Consider the following 23105-nt stretch of genomic DNA (forward strand, 5'->3'; position numbering starts at 1 on the left):
ATAGGTGTGATACACAGAGGGGTGCAATATACTTATAATATACTTTTATAATAAGTCAAGAAACACAGCTAGATCTATATAGTGATCACCTGGAAGTCAGGGGCTTAGGGGCTAGGGGCTTATCAGGGCCATTTTTATATAGGGTAAGTTTCTGGAGGGGGTCGCTCTTATTTGGGCGGGTGGTCTGTGGTTAGGCTATCAGGGCCAGAATAGGACCCCCCTGTAGGGCAATGTCAGGGACAGTTCTTTGCCTACCCTGTCCTTCAATACCACATCATCATCTAGCCCAGGGATAGATGTTTTTTGCTTTTTCTCCAGGATTCATTGATGTGCACTGGAACCCCCCCGGGTTGTGGTAGGACATATGTTTTCAGATTTGGTGCCACCGAGCACCTGATTTAGTGCCGCCGAGCACTTGTTATTGCCTACCACATCTATGCTTTTTGGTTAACTTTAATAATTTCATTTATTTTCATTTTGAGGGATATCTTTTGCATTCACACGTCCGCAAAATGGGTCTGCATCCATTCTGCAATTTTGCAGAACGGGTGCAGACCCATTCATTTTTAATGGGGCCTTCCGTGCTTTCCATTTCCAGGGAAAAAAAAGAATGTGTGCTGTTCTTGTCTGCAATTGTGGACAAGATTAGGCATTTTCTATTATAGTGCCGGCGATGTGCAGTCCGCAAATTGCGGAATGCACATAGCCGGTGTCCGTGTTTTGCGGATCCGCAAAACACTTAAGGACGTGTGGTCCCTCATAGTAACATTATTATAGGTTACGTTTTATCTTGTCTGATATACCAGTCCCCCCCAAAAAAACTGATTGAAGTGGAGTGTTATATACCAATATACCTTCTTTATAGTGCATTTGGGTACTGTATAGTGCTCCTGCACACGCGCGTACATGAAAATTATATGGCCGATATCTCACATTGAAAAAAATAATGAATAGAGATCGCAAATTCAAATAATACATTTGGTATGTCACTATCCATGTTGTGGGACTATTTGTGCACTTCTAGTAATTATTTCTTGGCTGCAAATATGAGTTAAAGGTTTTTCAGGTTTGCCTGCCATTAAAATGAATAGGACCCACCGTGAACTTGCAGTTCGCCAACATTTGATCACGTTCGCGCACCATCCTGGCAGATGTTCGCCCTTCACTAGTCAGGACAATGGTTATGACTAGAGATGAGTGAATCGAATCCCACGAAATGGGATTCGGTCCGAATTTCAGGATAAATTTGATTCACCTTAAAGCCGAATTTCCTTGTACTTCGTGTTAGCGAATCGATTTAACCTGAAATAGTGTAAAACAATTCATACTTACCACCTCCATTTACTTAATTAATAGTTAATTTCACATTTAGGTGCCATGATCATGTATGAATGCGGCATCTGAGGGGTACAATGATGGGTGGCGGCTCTATCGCAGCTCCTTGTCATTGCACCCGCTAGTTACAAAAAAAAATGCTTCATGATTAATTCAGCAGAATCAAACTTTTCATGAATTCGCTCATCTCTACTTATGACTTTTATTCAGGGCAGCCTTACCAGTTGTCTAATGCACTGAACCCAGACATCCCCTTTAAGGGCTCAGTTGTGTACATGGAAAACCCCACAGTCCTCACTGCACAAGTTTCCAGTGGGAAATGTTAAAAGCTGTCCAATAAATAGCAGTAAAGGGTACTCAGATTTGAACATGTTAAGTTGAAGCAGTGAATGATTACCAGTGTAGTTTTTTGTGTATTTCTATGTCTATGCTTTAAATTGTCTGTTCATTGCTTGTATTTTGTATAACTTTTTTATAAACATTTTTCTCTGTGATTTCTAGATATCGACAGAAGTTGTTGAAAATATCAGAACAGTGGTGTCATTGACTAGAGAGGATGTCTTTTATCAAAAATATAATGCTATCTTATCAGAACCACACAGGTACGCCATCTTATAAAGGCCTTTCTGCATTTTCTCCGCATGCAGAACTGGGACAAAATTTCTCTGCTGGTCAAGGCATTAAAAAATATATATTTTTAATGATACAATAATATCATACTTACCAACATTTGAATACCCATATTCAGAGCCATTAAATGGGTTCTGTCACCATTAAATGTGATTTTAATATAATTCAGCATGAAAAGAGAGTTATTTTTGTAATTTACTTTGTTACTAAAATGTTCCAGTTCTCACATCATTGTGTTTTCCTATAATGGAATTCGATGGTGTTTAATTTTTATAATAATGTGTACATTCAACTACTGAGGTGGTTGCACATGCTTGGTTCCATCCTTCATCTGCCGCCCTCCATATCTACTGTTGGAAGCTGTGACAGTTAGAGACAGTTGCAGAAAGGACGCACCCCATGACAAAGGACAATGCCCACCCCCTTACCCCCATCCCGAGCTTTCAGCCTGTAGTGAATCTAGCAAAATAATTGAAGCAATTAGCTTTATTAGAAAAAGACATGTGCTATATGATGTCTGATTTTCATTTTTTTACATTAATCATGGGATAATCCCATTAATCATCTCTTTTGGAACCCCCCAACATCTCCCAGTTTTGGGGGAATTTGCATAAACTTTCTTTGAGGTCCATTGTGGGGAATTGTCCCAAGAAAAATCAGGACTGTTAGGATACACATGGCTATTATTAGGATCCATGTTTTTTAAAAGATTATATAACACTGCATTTTTGTAATGGCAGTATAAGACAGTTTCCTAACATGTTTTGGTTACTTGGCATTGTTTTACAAATGGCATCATTTTTTTTCTATGTGCATTTCCCTATACACATCTCAAACTAGAGATAAGGACTACAGATTAAATGGCATCTGTCAGCAGATTTGTACCTATGACATTGGCTGACCTGTTGCATGCTTGGCAGCTGAAGGCATCTGTGTTCCTCCCATGTTCTTGTGTCCCTGCATTGCTGAGAAAAATTAGGTTTTAATATATGCAAATGAGTCTCTAGGAGCAATGGGGGTGTTGCTGTTACTCCTAGAGGTTCAGCTCTCTGAAACTGCCGTGCCCTCTCCACTATGATTGACAAGGATCACGTTTATAATGCCTGGCCCTGTTAACCAAAGAGGAGAGTATATATATATATATCTGTAAAGAATAAATCAAGGCAACTGGACGTACTGTAGATTTTCTTGAAAATGTTTCACTCGTTCTTCCAACGAGCTTTCTCAATTCTGAGTGATTGTACAAAAATTCTGGGAATAAATATGTAACTGAATCCACATCTGGTAATTATACCCAGAATTGGATCAAAGGTGTTGATTCCATTATCCTAATTGGAGTCAGTAGGTGATAAAGACTTCCCAGAAAAAGGTGTCAGCATTATACGTGGTAGACAATAGATGTCTAACCCCCCCCACCTCTATTCAAGCTTGGCTTCTCCATTTTTACGTAGATGGCCTCCTTCACGCTTCGTTTGTACCAATCGGCCTCCTTATCCAAAACAGTACTTGACTGTCTTCAAAGGTGTGACCTGTTCCTTTTAGATGTAAGTAGGGATGAGTGAACCCGAACTATATAGTTCGGGTTCGTACCGAATTTTGGGGTGTCCGTGAAACAGACCCGAACCTGAACATTTTCGTAAAAGTCCTGGTTCGGGTTCGGTGTTCGTCGCTTTCCTGGCGCTTTTTGAAATGCTGCAAAGCAGCCAATCAACAAGCGTCATACTACTTGCCCCAAGAGGCCATCACAGCCATGCCTACTATTGGCATGGCTGTGATTGGCCAGTGCAGCATGTGACCCAGCCTCTATTTAAGCTGGAGTCACGTAGCGCCGCACGTCACTCTGCTCTGATCAGTGTAGGGAGAGGTTGCAGCTTCGACGTTAGGGCGAGATTAGGCAGTGATTAACTCCTCCAAAAGACTTCATTCAGTGATCGATCTGCAGCTGTGGATCATTGAACTGCTGCTATCCAATTGCTCACTATTTTTAGGCTGCCCAGAGTGTTTCTCATTCACTTTTTTCTGGGGTGATCGGCGGCCATTTTGTGTATTGTGGTGCGCCAGCACAAGCTGCCAACAAGAACATTTAGCCCTCAATAGTGTGGTTGTTTTTTGGCTATATCCTACATCAGGGTCAAGCTCAGTGGCGTACCGCCCATAGAGGCAGACCACGCCACTGCTATGGGGCCCGCGGCACTGGGGGGCCCGTAGCGCAGATAAGGCCCCGCCCACTGATGACCAGCAGCCGGCTATGCGGCTGCTTTTCTCCCCAGGGCCCCCCCCCCATGTTTAGCTGAATCGCCTCCCAGAGGCGCGGCTAAGTCCTAGACACCCGCCCCCCTCCTCAGCGCTGCGCTCTGAAACACCCGATCCTCCTCTCGTCGGCGTCCCAAATCCCGTGCAGGCGCAGTGCCGGCGATTGCCTGCGCCTGCGCTCTGATAATACGGCTGAGGGCAACAGCTTCAACATCGTCACTGGGCATGCGCCGAGCCCAGTGACGATGTTGAAGCTGTTGCCCTCAGCCGTATTATCAGAGCACAGGCGCAGGCAATCGCCGGCACTGCGCCTGCGCGGGATTTGGGACGCCGACGAGAGGAGGATCGGGTGTTTCAGAGCGCAGCGCTGAGGAGGGGGGCGGGTGTCTAGGACTTAGCCGCGCCTCTGGGAGGCGATTCAGCTAAATGATGGAGGCGTTAGAGTTTTCATATTTAGGCGGGCACGGCACTAATCAGAGGGGCACCGTGGAGAAAGAAAAACGCCCCTCTGGGCTCCAGTCCGGCTTACAGCAAGAATCGATTTTTAGAAGAAAGGACAAGACTGACATGGAAAAGAAGAACACAGATGGAAAAAAGGTACTTTATTAAACATGGATCCATGAGTACCTTTTTTCCATCTGTCTTGTTCTTTGGATTGTGAGTCTTGTCATTTCTTCAAAAAATCGATTCTTATGATATGTAAATGACGCTGTAAGGAGCCCAGAGGGGCGTTATTCTTTCTCCACTGTGCCCAGGAACGCCCCTCTGAAGTGCCGTGCCCGGCTAAATTTGAAAACTAATAACGCCTCCAAGTTCATCTAAATCGCCTCCCAAATCCAATCCTCCTCTCGCTGGCATCCCAAATCCCGCGCAGGCGCAGTGCCGGCGATTGCCTGCGCTATGATAAGATGACTGACGGCACTGCGCCTGCGCGGGATTTGGGATGCCGGCGAGAGGAGGATCGGGGTGTTTGCCGCAGAGCGCGGCACTGAGGAGGGGGGTGTTGAGCACTTAGCCGTGCCTCTGGGAGGCGATTTAGATGAACTTGGAGGCGTTATTAGTTTTCAAACTTAGCCGGGCACGGCACTTCAGAGGGGCGTTCCTGGGCACCGTGGAGAAAGAATAACGCCCCTCTGGGCTCCTTACAGCTTCATTTACATATCATAAGAATCGATTTTTTGAAGACATGACAAGACTCACAATCAAAAGAACAAGACAGATGGAAAACAGGTACTCTGTTAAACATGGATTCATGAAAAAAAAATTGGGGGTAAATTGCTAGTGACAGATTCCCTTTAAGGCTACTTTCACACTTGCGTTCAGAGCGGATCCGTCTGGTGTCTGCACAGACGGATCCGCACCTATAATGCAAACGCTTAGATCCGTTCAGAACGGATCCGTTTGCATTAACATGAACAAAAAAAAAAACAACATTTTTTTTTTTGCTCATGATAGTGCAAACGGATCCGTTTTGACTTTACATTGAAAGTCAATGGGGGACGGATCCGTTTGAAAATTGAGCCACACTGTGTCAACTTCAAACGGATCCGTCCCCATTGACTTACATTGTAAGTCTGGACGGATCCGTTTGCCTCCGCACGGCCAGGCTGCAAGCAGCGTTCAAGTGTCCGCCTGCTGAGCGGAGGACAGACGGAGCCATACTGATGCATTCTGAGCGGATCCGCATCCACTCAGAATGCATTAGGGCTGGACGGATCCGTTCGGTGCCGCTTGTGAGAGCCTTCAAACAGAACTCACAAGCGGAGACCCGAACGCAAGTGTGAAAGTAGCCTAACATGGCACCCCAAATAAGGAGACCTGCAGGCTGCAGCAGATATCCCATGTGACAGGTCACCCCCAGGAAACCCCTAACAGTTTCTGTAGGTCATGTATAAATTTATTTAATGGGAGTGTGGCATGGGAGGAGCAAAGTCAGGAAGTGGGAGGGGCCATGGTGGGTAGTGGGCGGGGTTAAGGGGCCCAATTCAGATTTTTGCTATGGGGCCCAGTGATTCCTATGTACGCCTCTGGTCAAGCTGTCACACCAAGTGCATTTCATCATCAATAGTGTGGTTATATTTTGGCCATATACTACATCAGGGGCAAGCTGTCACCAAGTGCATTTAACCCTCAATAGTGTGGTTGTTTTTTGGCTATATCCTACATCGGTTAAGCTGTCACACCAAGTGCATTTAACCATCAATAGTGTGGTTATTTTTTGGCCATATACTACATCAGGGGCAAGCTGAGCCTGTCACCAAGTGCATTTAACCCTCAATAGTGTGGTTGTTTTTTGGCTATATCCTACATCGGTCAAGCTGTCACACCAAGTGCATTTAACCATCAATAGTGTGGTTATTTTTTGGCCATATACTACATCAGGGGCAAGCTGAGCCTGTCACCAAGTGCATTTAACCATCAATAGTGTGGTTATTTTTTGGCCATATCCCAGTCTAATTCTGTCTGTAAACGTATACCTGTCACCCAGCGCCTAAATAATAGGCCTCAAATTTTTAGTCAGCTAAATCTGTGGTTATTGCTGTGGCTGGGCAAGTTATTTAGTGTCCATCAAAGCACAGTTTTTGTTCTGGGTTGAAATACAATTCCCAATTTATCAATTTCCTAATTTAGTGGTTTCTGCTGTATCAGACCTACTTTAAATCTATCCTTAAAAGGGTATATTAGATTCAAGGTGCTGATAGGATCATTCTCAATAACTTCACACACACGCTACTGTGCATATCCAAGTCTAATTCTGTCCGTAAACGTATACCTGTCATCCAGCGCCTAAATACTAGGCCTCAAATTTATATTCAGCTAAATCTGTCGTTACTGCTGTGCCTTTATTAGTGTAATACGGTACCTAAATAGATAGCCAGATAGTGTTAGGTGTCTGTAAAAAAACGCCTGAATTTGAATTCAATACATTGGGCCAAATAATATTTTTCTTATTGTGGTGAACGGTAACAATGAGGAAAACATCTAGTAAGGGACGCGGACATGGTCGTGGTGGTGTTAGTGGACCCTCTGGTGCTGGGAGAGGACGTGGCCATTCTGCCACAGCCACATGTCCTAGTGTACCAACTACCTCAGGTCCCAGTAGCAGCCAGAATTTACAGCGATATTTGGTGGGGCCCAATGCCGTTCTAAGGATGGTAAGGCCTGAGCAGGTACAGGCATTAGTCAATTGGGTGGCCGACAGCGGATCCAGCACGTTCACATTATCTCCCACCCAGTCATCTGCAGAAAGTGCACAGATGGCGCCTGAAAAAAAAGCCCATCAGTCTGTCACATCACCCCCATGCATACCAGGGAAACTGTCTGAGCCTCAAGTTATGCAGCAGTCTCTTATGCTGTTTGAAGACTCGGCTGGCAGGGTTTCCCAAGGGCATCCACCTAGCCCTTCCCCAGCGGTGGAAGACATAGAATGCACTGACGCACAACCACTTATGTTTCCTGATGATGAGGACATGGGAATACCACCTCAGCAGGTCACTGATGATGACCAAACACAGGTGCCAACTGCTGCGTCTTTCTGCAGTGTGCAGACTGAACAGGATGTCAGGGAGGAAGACTGGGTGGAAGACGATGCAGGTGACGATAAGGTCCTAGACCCCACATGGAATGAAGGTCGTGCCACTGACTTTCACAGTTCGGAGGAAGAGGCAGTGGTGAGACTGAGCCAACAGCGTAGCAAAAGAGGGAGCAGTGGGCAAAAGCAGAACACCCGCCGCCAAGAGACTCCGCCTGCTACTGACCGCCGCCATCTGGGAGTGAGCATTCCAAAGGCAGCTTCAGGGAGTTCCCTGGCATGGCACTTCTTCAAATAATGTGCTGACGACAAGACCTGAGTGGTTTGCACGCTGTGCCATCAGAGCCTGAAGCGAGGCATTAACGTTCTGAACCTTAGCACAACCTGCATTGCCAGGCACCTGCATGCAAAGCATGAACTGCAGTGGAGTAAACACCTTAAAAACAAGGAAGTCACTCAGGCTCCCCCTGCTACCTCTTCTGCTGCTGCCGCCTCGGCCTCTTCCTCCGCCTCTGGAGGAACGTTGGCACCTGCCGCCCAGCAAACAGGGGATGTACCACCAACACCACCACCTCCGTCACCAAGCATCTCAACCATGTCACACGGCAGCGTTCAGCTCTCCATCTCACAAACATTTGAGAGAAAGCGTAAATTCCCACCTAGCCACCCTTGATCCCTGGCCCTGAATGCCAGCATTTCTAAACTACTGGCCTATGAAATGCTGTCATTTAGGCTGGTGGACACAGACAGCTTCAAACAGCTCATGTCGCTTGCTGTCCCACAGTATGTTGTTCCCAGCCGGCACTACTTCTCCAAGAGAGCCGTGCCTTCCCTGCACAACCAAGTATCCGATAAAATCAAGTGTGCACTGCGCAACGCCATCTGTGGCAAGGTCCACCTGACCACAGATACATGGACCAGTAAGCACGGCCAGGGACGCTATATCTCCCTATCTGCACACTGGGTAAATGTTGTGGCGGCTGGGCCCCAGGCGGAGAGCTGTTTGGCGCACGTCCTTCCTCCGCCAAGGATCGCAGGGCAACATTCTTTGCCTCCTGTTGCCTCCTCCTCCTACTCGGCTTCCTCCTCCTCTTCTTCCACCTGCTCATCCAGTCAGCCACACACCTTCACCACCAACTTCAGCACAGCCCGGGGTAAACGTCAGCAGGCCATTCTGAAACTCATATGTTTGGGAGACAGGCCCCACACCGCACAGGAGTTGTGGCGGGGTATAGAACAACAGACCGACGAGTGGTTGCTGCCGGTGAGCCTCAAGCCCGGCCTGGTGGTGTGCGATAATGGGCGAAATCTCGTTGCAGCTCTGGGACTAGCCGGTTTGACGCACATCCCTTGCTTGGCGTATGTGCTGAATTTGGTGGTGCAGAAGTTCATTCACAACTACCGCAACATGTCAGAGCTGCTGCATAAAGTGCGGGCCGTCTTTACGCGCTTCCGGCGTTCACATCCTGCCGCTGCTCGCCTGTCTGCGCTACAGCGTAACTTCGGCCTTCCCGCTCACTGCCTCATATGCGACGTGCCCACCAGGTGGAACTCCACCTTGCACATGCTGGACAGACTGTGCGAGCAGCAGCAGGCCATAGTGGAGTTTCAGCTGCAGCCCGCACGGGTCAGTCGCACTGCGGAACAGCACCACTTCACCACCAATGACTGGGCCTCCATGCGAGACCTGTGTGCCCTGTTGCGCTGTTTTGAGTACTCCACCAACATGGCCAGTGGCGATGACGCCGTTATCAGCGTTACAATACCACTTCTATGTCTCCTTGAGAAAACACTTAGGGCGATGATGGAAGAGGAGGTGGCCCAGGAGGAGGAGGAGGAGGAGGAGGAAGAGGGGTCATTTTTACCACTTTCAGGCCAGTCCCTTAGAAGTGACTCAGAGGGAGGTTTTTTTGCAACAGCAGATGCCAGGCACAAATGTGGCCAGCCAGGGCACACTACTGGGGGACAAGGAGGACGAGGATGTGGAGGAGGATGAGGATGAAGCATGGTCACAGCGGGGTGGTACCCAACGCAGCTCGGGCCCATCACTGGTGCGTGGCTGGGGGGAAACGCAGGACGATGACGATACGCCTCCCACAGAGGACAGCTTGTCTTTACCTCTGGGCAGCCTGGCACACATGAGCGACTACATGCTGCAGTGCCTGCGCAACGACAGCAGAGTTGCCCACATTTTAACGTGTGCGGACTACTGGGTTGCCACCCTGCTGGATCCACGGTACAAAGACAATGTGCCCACCTTACTTCCTGCACTGGAGCGTGATAGGAAGATGCGCGAGTACCAGCGTACGTTGGTAGACGCGCTACTGAGAGCATTCCCAAATGTCACAGGGGAACAAGTGGAAGCCCAAGGCCAAGGCAGAGGAGGAGCAAGAGGTCGCCAAGGCAGCTGTGTCACGGCCAGCTCCTCTGAGGGCAGGGTTAGCATGGCAGAGATGTGGAAAAGTTTTGTCAACACGCCACAGCTAACTGCACCACCACCTGATACGCAACGTGTTAGCAGGAGGCAACATTTCACTAACATGGTGGAACAGTACGTGTGCACACTCCTCCACGTACTGACTGATGGTTCGGCCCCATTCAACTTCTGGGTCTCTAAATTGTCCACGTGGCCAGAGCTAGCCTTTTATGCCAGTTCAGATCTGAAGTCACTTTGTGAGGCTTATATACTAGAAACCACCCAAAAATGACCTCATTTTAGAAACTAAACCTCTCAAGCTATTCAAAACTGATTTTACAAACTTTGTTAACCCTTTAGGTGTTCCACAAGAATTTATAGAAAATGGAGATTACATTTCCGGATTTCCCTTTTTTGGCAGATTTTCCATTTTAATAAATGTTTTGCCACAAACAAAGCAAGGGTTAACAGCCGAACAAAGCTCCATATTTATTGCCCTGATTCTATAGTTTACAGAAACACCCCATATGTGGTTGTAAACTGCTGTACGGGCACACGGCATTGCACAGAAGGAAAATGGAATGCCATTTGGTTTTTGGAAAACAGATTTCACTGAGATAATTTTAAGCTACCATGTCACATTTGAAGACCTCCTGATGCACCCCTAGAGTAGAATCTCCAAAAAAGTGACCCCATTTTTGAAATTACACCCCTTAAGGTATACAAAACTGAATTCACAAACTTTGTTAACCCTTTAGGTGTTCCACAAGAATTAATGGAAAATAGAGATGACATTTCAGAATTTCACTTTTTTGGCAGATTTTCCATTTTAATCCATTTTATTTCCAGTTACAAAGCAAGGGTTAACAGCCAAACAAAATTTACATAATTTATATAAAGTAACTGTTGGAGGGCACACAAAAAATTTGGTTCTACACAAACTCAAAAAAATAAAAAGCATTGAGCATACAATTGTATAGTATATAAAACCATAACTATATAAAAACTAAATAGAACACTCATATGTGGTAAAGATATACACCACCCACTATTGCACGCACATGACACAGTGTGTGTGTGTATATATAGTATCTATCTTAAAGTGTTATTGATAAAATAGATTGTATATTCACGCCACAGTTGTAGCATACAAGTCCGTGCGTTATCCAAATGGTGGCGAGTCACTGATTGTATTCCACTAGAACATATATACACCTGTATAACATACAGTTGCACATTGTGAGGTGATTACACCTTGGTGACACCAACACTTTGCAGTTTAGCTGATTCACTGAACAATCATATTTCCATGTCTGTGACACATGTACAATCTGCGGCAAAATAAAGGAACATGTGCCCCTGCGATTCCTGTTGTTTATATACAGTATCGGCAGCCATACGTATAAGGTCACGTATCAAAATGAGTTATGGAGTGAGCACCATACCTGCACCTACTCAACAGGTGGAGCCACTGTTACACTTATTTAAATACAAAACTCAATATTTATGGCTCTGATTCTGTAGTTTACAGAAACACCCCATATGTGGTCATCAACTGCTGTACAGGCAGAATTGAGCAGAAGGAAAGGAACACCATGCGGTTTTTGGAAGGCAGATTTTGCTGGACTGTTTTTATGACACCATGTCCCATTTGAAGCCCTCATGATGCACCCCTAGAGTAGAAACTCCAATAAAAGTGACCCCATTTTGATAACTACGGGATAAAGTGGCAGTTTTGTTGGTACTATTTTAGGGTACATATGATTTTTAGTTGCTCTATATTACACTTTTTGTGAGGCAAGGTAACAAGAAATAGCTGTTTTGGCACCGTTTAATTTTTTTTGTTATTTACAACATTAATCTGACAGGTTAGATCATGTGGTATCTTTATACAGCAGGTGACAACATCAAATATGACTTTTTTGGGGTTGTTTGTTTCAGTTTTATGTAACAAAGCATTTTTGAAAAAAACATTCTCCACATTCTGAATGCCATAGTTTTATTTATTCCCTTACGTCCTCAACAGCAGCACAGATGGGGTTAACTGCCCCTGTGGACTGGTAGAACCGGCGGAATTTTAATGAGCCCAAGAACCAATAAACGATCTTCAGCTCCCTGAAAGGGAGGAGATCACCCCCCAGCCCACCGTGTTTTTTTCTGTCCTCTGGACAGGTGGACTGGCGTGTCGCTCCCTCTCTGGGAGCTGAAGATTGCTTAGGGGTTCTTTTTTCCCTCCTTAAAGCTTAGCTCGCTTTCTATGGATCTCAGTGCCTTTATTTTAGGCCTGATCATGGCGATTTCGGATGGGGTACCGTTGGGGAGGGGGGCGTCCCCTCCCCTCTTCTTTCATCATCTGTAGACGGTGCTCCGTTCCTCCGTTACCGCATGTGTGCGGCGCTATGGGCGCCGCCATTTTCCGGAAGTGACGCGCCTTAGGTGCGCTACGTCACTTCCAGTTTTCCGAAGTGATGCGGTGATGTATAAAACTCACCTTTCTTTAAACTGCCTTTTCTGAGTGCTTGCTTTGGCAGCACATATAAAAAAAAAAAAAAGGGAGTGGTGCTGATCTCGTTTCAGGAACCCGCCCATCGGGCGGGGTTTCCTCCTTTTAAGCGCCCAGAGCCCATCAGTCAGTGCTCTGGTTGCGTTGCTTTCACAAGTTAGCTCCAGAGCTCTCCTGTGCTTTGTGATATTCCTGCAGTATTGCTTTGCTTGGATTTTGTACTTCCTCTTCTTTCAGCTCTATTTCTTCTAGTGCTGGTGGGCCCCCTTAAGGTCTGGTTTTCTCCACCTCCTGATGTTGTAGGTGTTATGACCTGTTTTGTTTCTTCCATTACAGACTATGGCTTCCCCTAAGGAGGATCAGCGGAAGGCTGGGGCCAAGAGGAAGCATTTGGCATGTTACGAATGTAACACACCCCTAGTTGACAGCTGTCCTTACTCCAGATGTGAGAGTTGTCGCACGGCATCCACGGAACCCACGATGCAGGAGATGTTCCAATGGACCAAGACATACGTGGATGATTCCATAAAGGGAGTAGTTCAGCTACTTAATGAGAGGCTACCAGGTCCCTCTCAGACTCCCATGGAGGTGGTCGCACCGGTCGAAAGACCTACCCCCTGTTCAGTGGGGTTTTCTTCTTCTGAGGAAGAAGAATCTACTTCTTGCTTTTTTCCCCCAGAAAAGACGCAGAAGTTACTCAAGTCCATCAGGTCGGGGGACCAGGATGTTGACATGGGGGAGTCCTCCGATCCCGCCGGTCGGACACAGCGTGTCTTTAGAGCGGATGAGACCCTCCTCTCTGTGATGCGCACAGAGTGGAAAAAGCCTGAGAAGGGTCCAGTGCTTACCAGAAAATTCAGACTCATGTACCCGATGGCTAAACCCTTGGTGGAATCGTGGGGTTCCGTTCCCAAGGTGGACATGGCTATAGCCAAGTTGTCCCGGCGCACTCTAGTCCCTGCAGACGATGGGTCTAACCTGCAGGACCCTCTAGACCGGAGGGCAGAGTGCACCCTTAGGAGGGGTTACGCGGCGGCCGCTGCCTACGCATCTACTTCCATTGCGGCCACTGTGGTAGCCACCTATCTACGCTCTAGGCTTAATCAAATCCAGACGGATGTGGACCAGAGCGTATAAAGAGACGACATCCTGGCAGCCTTCAAGTCAGCCAACCTGGCTATGGACTTTTTAGTTGATTCCTCCCAGATGCAGCTAAAGCTGGCCGCCAAAACTATGGCCCTAGTTTCAGCTGCCCGCAGACCACTCTGGCTGAAACCGTGGATCGCGGATAACGCATCCAAGTTTAACCTTTGTGGGCTCCCCTTCGAACCAGATAGGTTATTCGGGTCCAAATTGGACTAAATAATGGAGGGGCTCTCCGATAAAAAAGGGAAGAGCCTCCCCCAGCAGCCCTTTCGGGGACACCCCAGACAGGAAAAGAAGGGAGGAGGTCGTTCTGGGCAGCAGTCTAGGCGCAGAGATTGGGGGGGGCCGTATCGTAAATATCCGAGACGCCCCCGCAAACCCACCAGGGAGGCAAAACCCTCCTGACTATGGGCCTCCTCGAGGCTCTTGGATAAGCTCTGCTGCCCCTACAGTGTCTCCTCTAGATTTTCCCGTACCCCTCCCCCAGATTCCCGTGGGGGGCCGTCTTACCCATTTCAAAGACTCTTGGAGCCGGTTGATTGCAGACCCCTGGGTCCAGGACATAGTTTCCGCCGGGTACCGGGTAGATCTTATCTCTCTCCCCCCAGAGAGATTCATCGCCACACGAAGCTTCGGGTCTGCCAAACAGGTGGTCCTAGAATCTTACATTCAGGACTATATTTCCAAGGGAGCCCTGGAGGAGGTACCGGCAGGGGAGAGGGGCCTAGGGATTTATTCACCAGTGTTCCTGGTTCCCAAGAAGACAGGAGATCTCCGGATGATCATCGATTTGAGATTCCTCAATCGATTTATAAGGAAAACAAGGTTTCGCATGGAAACCATAAGGTCAGTCAGCCATATCCTCAATCCTGGGGACGTCATGGCTACTCTGGACCTCAAGGATGCGTACCTTCACATTCCGATCCATTCCGCTTCCCGGAAACTCCTCAGGATCGCGGTCCAGATCTCAGGGGTTTGCAGGCACTTTCAGTTCGCCGTGCTTCCCTTCGGAATCTCTTCTGCCCCCCTCATCTTCACCAAGGTGGTGGTTTCGGTGGTGGCAGCTTTGAGACTCCAAGGACTGACTATTATTCCTTATCTGGACGATTGGCTTTTCATAGCCTCTTCAGTTCCGATCCTTACCCACCATCTTCAGGTCGCAGTCTCCTTTCTCTTCCGCCTAGGCTGGATTATCAACTGGCAGAAGTCGAATGTGAGCCCATCGACTTCAATCCATTACTTAGGATTCGTGGTCGACTCTGTGGAGATGTCCCTCCGGTTGACTCCAGAAAGGAGAGGGCGGATTCAGGACCTGGCAAAGGTCCTTTATGTCCCTCGTCGAGTCTCTATCCGGACTCTCATGAAGATGCTGGGGCTCATGTCAGCGGCTGCGGATGCGGTCCCTTGGGCGTTATGGCACCTCCGTTCTCTTCAGTCGGAGGTCTTACACCTATGGAACGGCAGCCCTGCGGGGCTAGATTCCCTGTGCTCCCTGTCCGGTCAAACCCGAAATTCCCTCAGATGGTGGTTTCAGCTACCAGCAGGGAAGTCTATGACCCAACCAGCTTGGGTCATATTGACTACAGACGCGTCCCTTGTAGGCTGGGGCGCTCACCTGGACGGATCCCCAATTCAGGGATCTTGGTCTCCTCTGGAGCGGCATCTTTCCTCCAATCTTCGCGAGATGCGAGCTATCCGGCTAGCCCTCCTTCACTTTGCGCCTCAGATCCGGGGCAAAGCAGTGAAAGTCCAGTCAGACAATATGACTGCAGTCCTCTATATAAACAAACAGGGAGGCACAAGATCATTGCCCCTTCTGTCAGAGATCGGGGTAATTCTTCGGTGGGCAGAGCTGAACCTTTCCCATCTATCTGCCGTTCATATTCGAGGCTCCCTCAATATGATAGCGGACCGCTTAAGTCGAGGATTACCGACCATGGAGTGGTCTCTGCATCCGGAGATCTTCAGGCAGCTAGTTCACAGATGGGGTATGCCAGAAGTGGATCTCATGGCAACCAGGTTCAACGCCAAGGTGATGAGGTTCTGTTCCCTCTACAGGGAAGACAACCCCCTGGCGATAGATGCTCTGTCAATACCGTGGAGGTTCAGGCTGGCTTACATCTTCCCTCCCTTTTCCATGATACCGAGGGTATTGATGAAAATCCGTCAGGATCAGGCCTCGGTAATAGCCATCATACCGTTTTGGCCCAGAAGATCCTGGTTTACCCAGCTCATTCAGATGAGTCGGGGACAATACTGGAGACTCCCCCTGGAGCAGACCCTGGTGTCGTGGGACACTCACCTCTGCCCAGATCTGCACAGGTTCAACCTGACAGCCTGGAGGTTGATCAGTCCCTTCCCAACATAGAAGGGCTTTCCGAGTCGGTCCTGAGAACTTTGTCGCATTCCCGAGCAGAGTCTACAAAGAAGGCCTACTCCAGGATCATGAGAATCTTCGAGGCATGGTGTGATTCCAGACAGGTGGCGTCTGCAGATCCGCCCCTTCCTGCGATACTTCAATTTCTTCAGGATGGATTAGATAGAGGCCTATCTCCAGCTACCTTGAAGGTACAGGTTTATGCCATCTCGGCCTGTCTCAACAGGCCACATTCTCGGGACCCACTCATCAAACGCTTCCTGAAGGGAGCTGAAAGACTAAAGCCTACTATACTGAAACCTATCCCCCAGTGGGATCTTTCAGTAGTGCTCAGGGGGCTAGCATCTCCCCCCTTCGAGCCCTTGGAGGAGGTAAATTTTAAATTTCTGACTTTAAAGATGGTCTTTCTTCTGGCTATAGCTTCAGCCAAAAGAGTTTCTGAATTGCAGGCTTTCTCCGCAAATCACCCGTACATTATTTTTCTACAGGATAGAGTACTCCTGAAGTTTTTACCTTACTTCAGGCCTAAGGTGCCTACTTTCCAGAACATCAATCAGGTAATATCTTTACCAGTTTTGTTTACAGCCTCCTCCTCTGATACTCCAGCTAGAGACCCGCTGGATATTTCAAGATGCCTCCAGATCTATGTGGAAAGATCTAGTGAGTTCAGGATAGATGAGAATCTTCTTATCCTGTTTGCCGGTAAGTCTAAAGGCCGTAAAGCGTCTAAAGCCACCATTAGTCGCTGGATCAAGGAGGCCATTTTGGAAGCTTTCGTCTCCCAATCCTTAGATCCTCCCGAGTTTGTGAGGGCCCATTCTACTAGGGCAGTCTCCACCTCGGTTGCGGAGAGAAGACTCCTCCCCTTAGAGTTGATCTGTAAGGCGGCCTCCTGGAGCTCTGAGTCAACCTTCATCTCCCATTATAGGATAGATGCTAGGATGGCAGAGTTTTCGGCTTTTGGGCAGACTGTTCTTAGTTCTGCCAGGCATGAGGACCCTCCCTAGGGGATTCTTCTTGCTATCTCCCCATCTGTGCTGCTGTTGAGGACGTAAGGGAATTGTTAATTTCTAACGATAATTTGTTTTCCCTTAGTCCTAACAGCAGCACACAAATATCCCACCCTAAATACATTATGCTTGTTAAAAACACGGTGGGCTGGGGGGTGATCTCCTCCCTTTCAGGGAGCTGAAGATCGTTTATTGGTTCTTGGGCTCATTAAAATTCCGCCGGTCCTACCAGTCCACAGGGGCAGTTAACCCCATCTGTGCTGCTGTTAGGACTAAGGGAAAACAAATTATCGTTAGAAATTAACGATTTTTGGGGCGACTGTCTTGTGTAGGGGCTAATTTTTTTGGGATGAGATGAAGGTTTGATTGGTACTATTATAGGGTGCGCATGAATTTTTGATCGCTTGCTATTACACCTTTTTTTATGTAAGGTGACAAAAAATAGTTTTAGATAGGGGTTAGATTATGTGATATTTTTATAGAGCAGATTCTTATGGATGCAGCGATAATTTTTTTTTATTTTTTTATTTAAGTTTTACACAATAATATCATTTTGGAAACAAAAAATAATAATGTTTTAGTGTCTTCATATTCTGAGAGCCATAGGTTTTTTCAGTTTGTGGGCGATTGTCTTAGGTAGGTATCATTTTTGCGGGATGAGATGACTGCTTGATTGGCACCATTTTGGAGTGCATATTTGTTTTTGATCGCTTGCTATTATATTTTTTGTGATGTAAGGTGACCCAAAAATTGATTTTTTTGCCTTTTTTTTTTTTTTACGGTGATCAACTGAGGGGTTAAAAATTGAAAAATCCACAGCACTCTTCAATTAGGGTGGAAATTCTGGTTACTTTATTGATAACAACAGCATACAAATAGCAACATTTCAACCATCTCTGGTCTTTCTAAAGCTATGAAATCAAACAGTATAATGTGCCTTTAAATAGTGGGTCAGTGGAGGTGTCCCTGATGGAGGGTGTGAACGTTATATCTCATGATCTACAACTTATACCTAGAGTGAATTGTGAAGCTAAAAACACCATATATACATTTCCTATATATACAATATAAAGTAGTACTTACTGGTGAAGGAGGGTTCATGTGAGAGCCAGTGCTGCCTTCAGATTCGAGTGTGGTCCAAAATACGGCGTACTGTGTGTCCTACTGCACATGCACCGAGTCTCCACTCCCAGAAGGGGAGGGATCCTATAGGAGCCTATATAAAAATCGGCTGCTATAGCTTATCAGCTTAAGCACGGCCTGTTGACGCTTCCCCACTGCAGTGCTACACTGCTTCCAGCTACTGGCTGATGGCTGACTGGTGCTGCACGCAGATAATTTGGAGGTGGAAGTAGAGGAGGAGGTGAAGTGGGGTTTGGAGCCACTAACGTAGGTGGTGGTAAAAACCCTGATGGAATTAGGGTTCCGCAATCTTCGGCGTCGGTAGCACCTGTGCCATCGCAGTGTACAACCCGCTCCTGGCCTTCACAATGTTCACCCAGTGTGCCGTCAGGGAAATGTAGCATCCCTGGCCAAATGCACATGTCCATGTGTCCATGTGTAACTGTGTTGGTCAGGGCACAAGTGACATTTCGGGACACATGTTGTAAGGCGGGCACGGCACACCTCAAAAACTAGTGGCGGCTGGAGACAGAGTACCGCGGGACGGCTGCCGACATCTTGCTTTGGAAGGCCTCAGTGGCCACATGCCAAAATGGCAACATTTCCAGGGCCCGTAATTTGTAAAGATGCACATTTAGTGCTATGACCTGTGGGTGGGTGGCTGGGTATTTGCGCTTGCATTCAAATGCCTGGGGTAATGACATTTGGACAGGGAAGTGGATGTGGTCACTGATGGTGCTTGCGAAGGTCAGGTGCAGGGCAGGAGGCATCCTCGCCTGTGCCTTCGACAGGCGATTGGTCAGCACATACCAAAGGGGAAGAGGAGGCAGTGGTGTGACTCGCATACACAGATTGTGGACCCAGGCGTTCGTCCCACTTATTACTGTGCTTGGATGCCATGTGGCGGATCATTCTGGTGGTGCTGAGGTTGCTAGTGTTCACGCCCCGACTCATTTTGGTGTGACACAGGTTGCAAACTACTATTCTTTTGTCGTCTGCATTTTCCCCAAATAAGTGCCATACTGCAGAACACCTACCCCTTGGCAAGGGAGATTTACGCAAGGGGTGCTCCATGAAACAGTTGTGGGCCTGTTTAGTGTGGCCCACCTTCTCCCTTTTGCCACCCCACTGCCTCTTCCAGCCTGCTGTCCTCGCTCGGCTTTCGACCTTCCCAGGTTAGGTCAGTGACCTGATCGTCAACCAACTCCTCTTCCACTTCCTCACTCTGATCATCCTCTTGATTTGTTAACCTAACCACAACCTCAGTGATTGACAACTGTGTCTTATCCTCTTCAACCTCTTGAGACAGTAATTGCGGTTGATAATTGGCAACTGTGTCTCATCATCATCCACCTCATTAAACACTAATTGCCATTCCCCACCGTCATGGTCTTGTGACTGTGGACGCTCAAGAGGTTGGTAATCAGGGCACAAGATCTTATGTCCCTCTTAAAGCGTGCTTGGCGAGAGGGCCAAAGCAAGTAATGGCGATGAAAAGAGATCCTCGTAATTTGCAAGTGTGGAATCACTTGTTTGGCCAGACTCTCCATGGTGGGAGGAAGGTGAATGAGGGAGAGGATTCTGTTGACTATACTCTTGGCTACTGAGACTGGACTTGGTGGAAGACAGGGTGGTGCTTAACCGACTGGAAGCATTATCTGCTGAAATCCAACTGACCACCTGGAAGCACTGGTTAGACTTCAAGAGTTTTGTCCTGCAACGCACTGCAAACTGGGACATGAAGCTAGGTAACATGGATGACTGTTTTTCTTGTGCTCTGGCAGCAGGCACAGTTTCAATGCACCCAGGGCCACGGCCTCTACGTGAACCATCAGCACCACGGCCACTTCCCCTTCCCTTACTGCTCGCCTTGCGCATATTAAATGTTATATGCTCGCTTGACACACAAGATGTGGCATGGATGTCACAGTAAACAGCAAGCACAGTATATGGAAAAAGTACATAAAAGTATGGAAAAAGAAAAATAGGTTTCCCTTATATTTTTCCTATCTCTGGCCCTAACAACAGAAGGTGTTAGACAGATGTCTCTAGTCACTACAGACACCCTCTATAGAAAAATTATAGAAAATTATGGAAAAAATATATTAATTTTCAGTTATATTTCGAAAAATATCTGGCCCTGACACTCAGAAGGTATATAGAAAAATTATTGAAAATGCTGGGGAAAAAAATTTGTACTGTAGCTAAAGGACTTTTGGGTCTTTGAAACGTTTTTCTACTGAATTGATTGCGATCAGACTTCCTACACACTCTGTCCCTTCTAAAGCGCAGCTCTCCCTGACTACAAATAAGCCGAACATGCGTCATCGGGTTCTATATAGCCAACATGGCTACTGGCATTACAGTGAGGGCATCTCTACCTGCATGTTTATTGGCTGCATAGAGGGGCTTGGTGCTCGAGCACATGCGGTACTCGACCGAGTACCACCATGTGCCGAGCATAGCGATGCTCGAGCCGAACAGCATGCTCGCTTAACACTACTCCAGAGACATCTCCTGTCATGTAGACCTTTTCTTTCCTCTTCTCCTCCGTTTGACCCAGACCGACACAACAAATTCTTTCAGCCGCATCTTGTCTCTACAGAGTTTGTAATACAGACACATTAGATTTCAAAATTTTTCCATCAACCTCCCCATTGTCCTGCTTCGGTGTGGGAGGGAAACACCACACTGAGCATAGGAGGGAAGGGGGAAACAGGAAATCTGGCCTGAGAACTAGGGAAGGAAGATGGACACCTCCTAGTGAAAACCCTAACCAAAATCCTGACTGAGTACCAGTATGAACAGAACCCAATAGGTAAGGTCTAGAGTTCTATCTGTACTAATGGCAGGGACGAGACTACCTGTTCCTCCAAAAGGAAGGACAAACAGGAGTCTTCAGGCTTAATACAAACAATATGGAAATTCAACACACAGAACCTAAAATACAAATGGAAATACTTAACTTCAAAGGAGCAATGGAAGCATCAGGAACTCAGCCGAGATCCAACCACAATCTATCCAAAGGTCCAAACAGAAGCTATAAACCGCACAGCATTGTGGTAGTTTTCACCCGCCCCACACAATAAATTCCCCCACACTGCCCCCACACAGTAATTTCTCCCACACTGCCCCTACACAGTAGTTTTCCCCACATTGCTCCATATAGTAATTTGCCCCCACATAGTAAACCCTCCCATAATAATTTGTCCCCACATAGTAATCCCTCCCATAATATTTTTCCCCCACATAGTAATTTGCTCCCATACTGCAATTTACCACCAATGTACTGTCTCTTCACATGTCCTCCTGTGTACCTCCCCCCATGTCCCCCAAAGTTGGCATATAAAAATAAAAAAATAAAAAAAAGCTAAATACTCACCTATGTCCAGGCACGCGATGGCAGGCGTGCAAACTTCACTGTGCTTAGTTCCGGCACAGGCGCGCAATGACGTCATCACGCACGCCTGCACCAGGATTTCACTACCGCATAGGCCTCAGGCCTACTAGGCCTGAAGCCTATGGTGGTGATCAGCAGCTCGTCAGGGAACTATGAGCTCCCTTGCCCTCCGCAGTATGTGGGTGTTCGAATGCCCCTATTGTAATCCACCATTGATCATCAGGGGGTGGCAGCAGGCCCGTTAGACAGAAGCAGGGTGGCAGCCTGCCAATGAGCTAGCAGAGTGGAAGCAGTGGGAGATCTGGAGCCAAACATGCCCGGGGTAGACCCTCTGCTACTCAGAAGCCTAACTGTCAGGACACAACTACCGATGCACAGGTTCATAAAGGCAGCGGCAACCAGTCAGCATGGAGTGTTGGCGGTTAAATGCCATATTGCAGTATGTGATTTTTTTTAGCAAGTCTCTGGAGGCGTGGCAGAGTATGTGGGCAGAAGGTGAATTGTGGTCAGGGTGCTAATAGTGGCACCACGCCCAACAACTGTCAATGTTTGCTACAGTTCATGCCAGCACTGAAATGTGGAGCTGTAGCTATGGCCAAGGACAATATATGTCCATTATAGCTCACTGGGTGAATGTGGTTCTGGCCCAGGCACACCCAAGACTAGGCCAGGTGATGGCAATGCCGCCTCTTTGTTGAAATTGGGGAATTTCTGTGCCAATATCCTCCTTTAGCTCCTCATCCTCCACCTTGTCCTCAGCCTTAATAGAAAGCACAGTTCAGAGGGGTCCTCCAGCATACCACCTATGCAAAGCACGGCTTTGTCACACGGTTCTGAACCTGGTCAGCCTGGGCAAACGGAGTCACACAGGGGAGGAACTGCTCCACGTCATCATCCAAGAAATCGAATTCTGGCTGAATATCTTGAAAATGTCAAGGAAACTGTGCATGCACTTCAGCCACTCTTATTGTGCAAAACATGCCCTCCTTGAGCTGCAAATGAAGAATGGTGTTCCCCTACATCACCTGTTTCCACACGTTGGAACTCCACCCTATTACACAGTCAGTATTTTGAATCAGGCAAAAGTAGCGGCGGGTCCAAAACACAGAAGACATGCAAATATTTCCATCACATGCAAAAAAACTAACCAAATGCTGACCGTGTGATAGAGGCTATTAAAGTCCTGCATGCAGGACTTTTTTCTATCTGAATAAAGCCTATTTCAGAGGCAAATGGCCAAAATTCACATATATTGAGCATGAGGTCGCTATCACACAGTCAGTATTTTGCATAAGGATTTGACCATGATTTGGAAGCCAAAATCAGAAGTGGGTCCAAAACACAGAAGAGATGCAAATATTTCCATAACGTGTTATTTCTG

At 47.3% G+C, this 23105-nt stretch overlaps 1 protein-coding gene across 6 annotated transcripts in view; it reads left to right on the forward strand.

Annotated features, from left to right (window-relative positions):
• The window catches only part of LOC122939628 (ATP-dependent translocase ABCB1-like), a 902460-nt gene that overhangs the window by 666454 nt on the left and 212901 nt on the right, over positions 1-23105 (forward strand). For all 6 annotated transcript variants that reach the window (XM_044295741.1, XM_044295743.1, XM_044295745.1 and 3 more), the window contains one exon: positions 1837-1937. In XM_044295741.1, coding sequence (XP_044151676.1) covers positions 1837-1937 — 101 coding nt within the window. The remainder of the gene's footprint in view (positions 1-1836; positions 1938-23105) is intronic.

The sequence above is a fragment of the Bufo gargarizans genome, chromosome 5 (genome assembly GCF_014858855.1).
Source record: "Bufo gargarizans isolate SCDJY-AF-19 chromosome 5, ASM1485885v1, whole genome shotgun sequence".
NCBI lineage: Eukaryota > Metazoa > Chordata > Amphibia > Anura > Bufonidae > Bufo > Bufo gargarizans.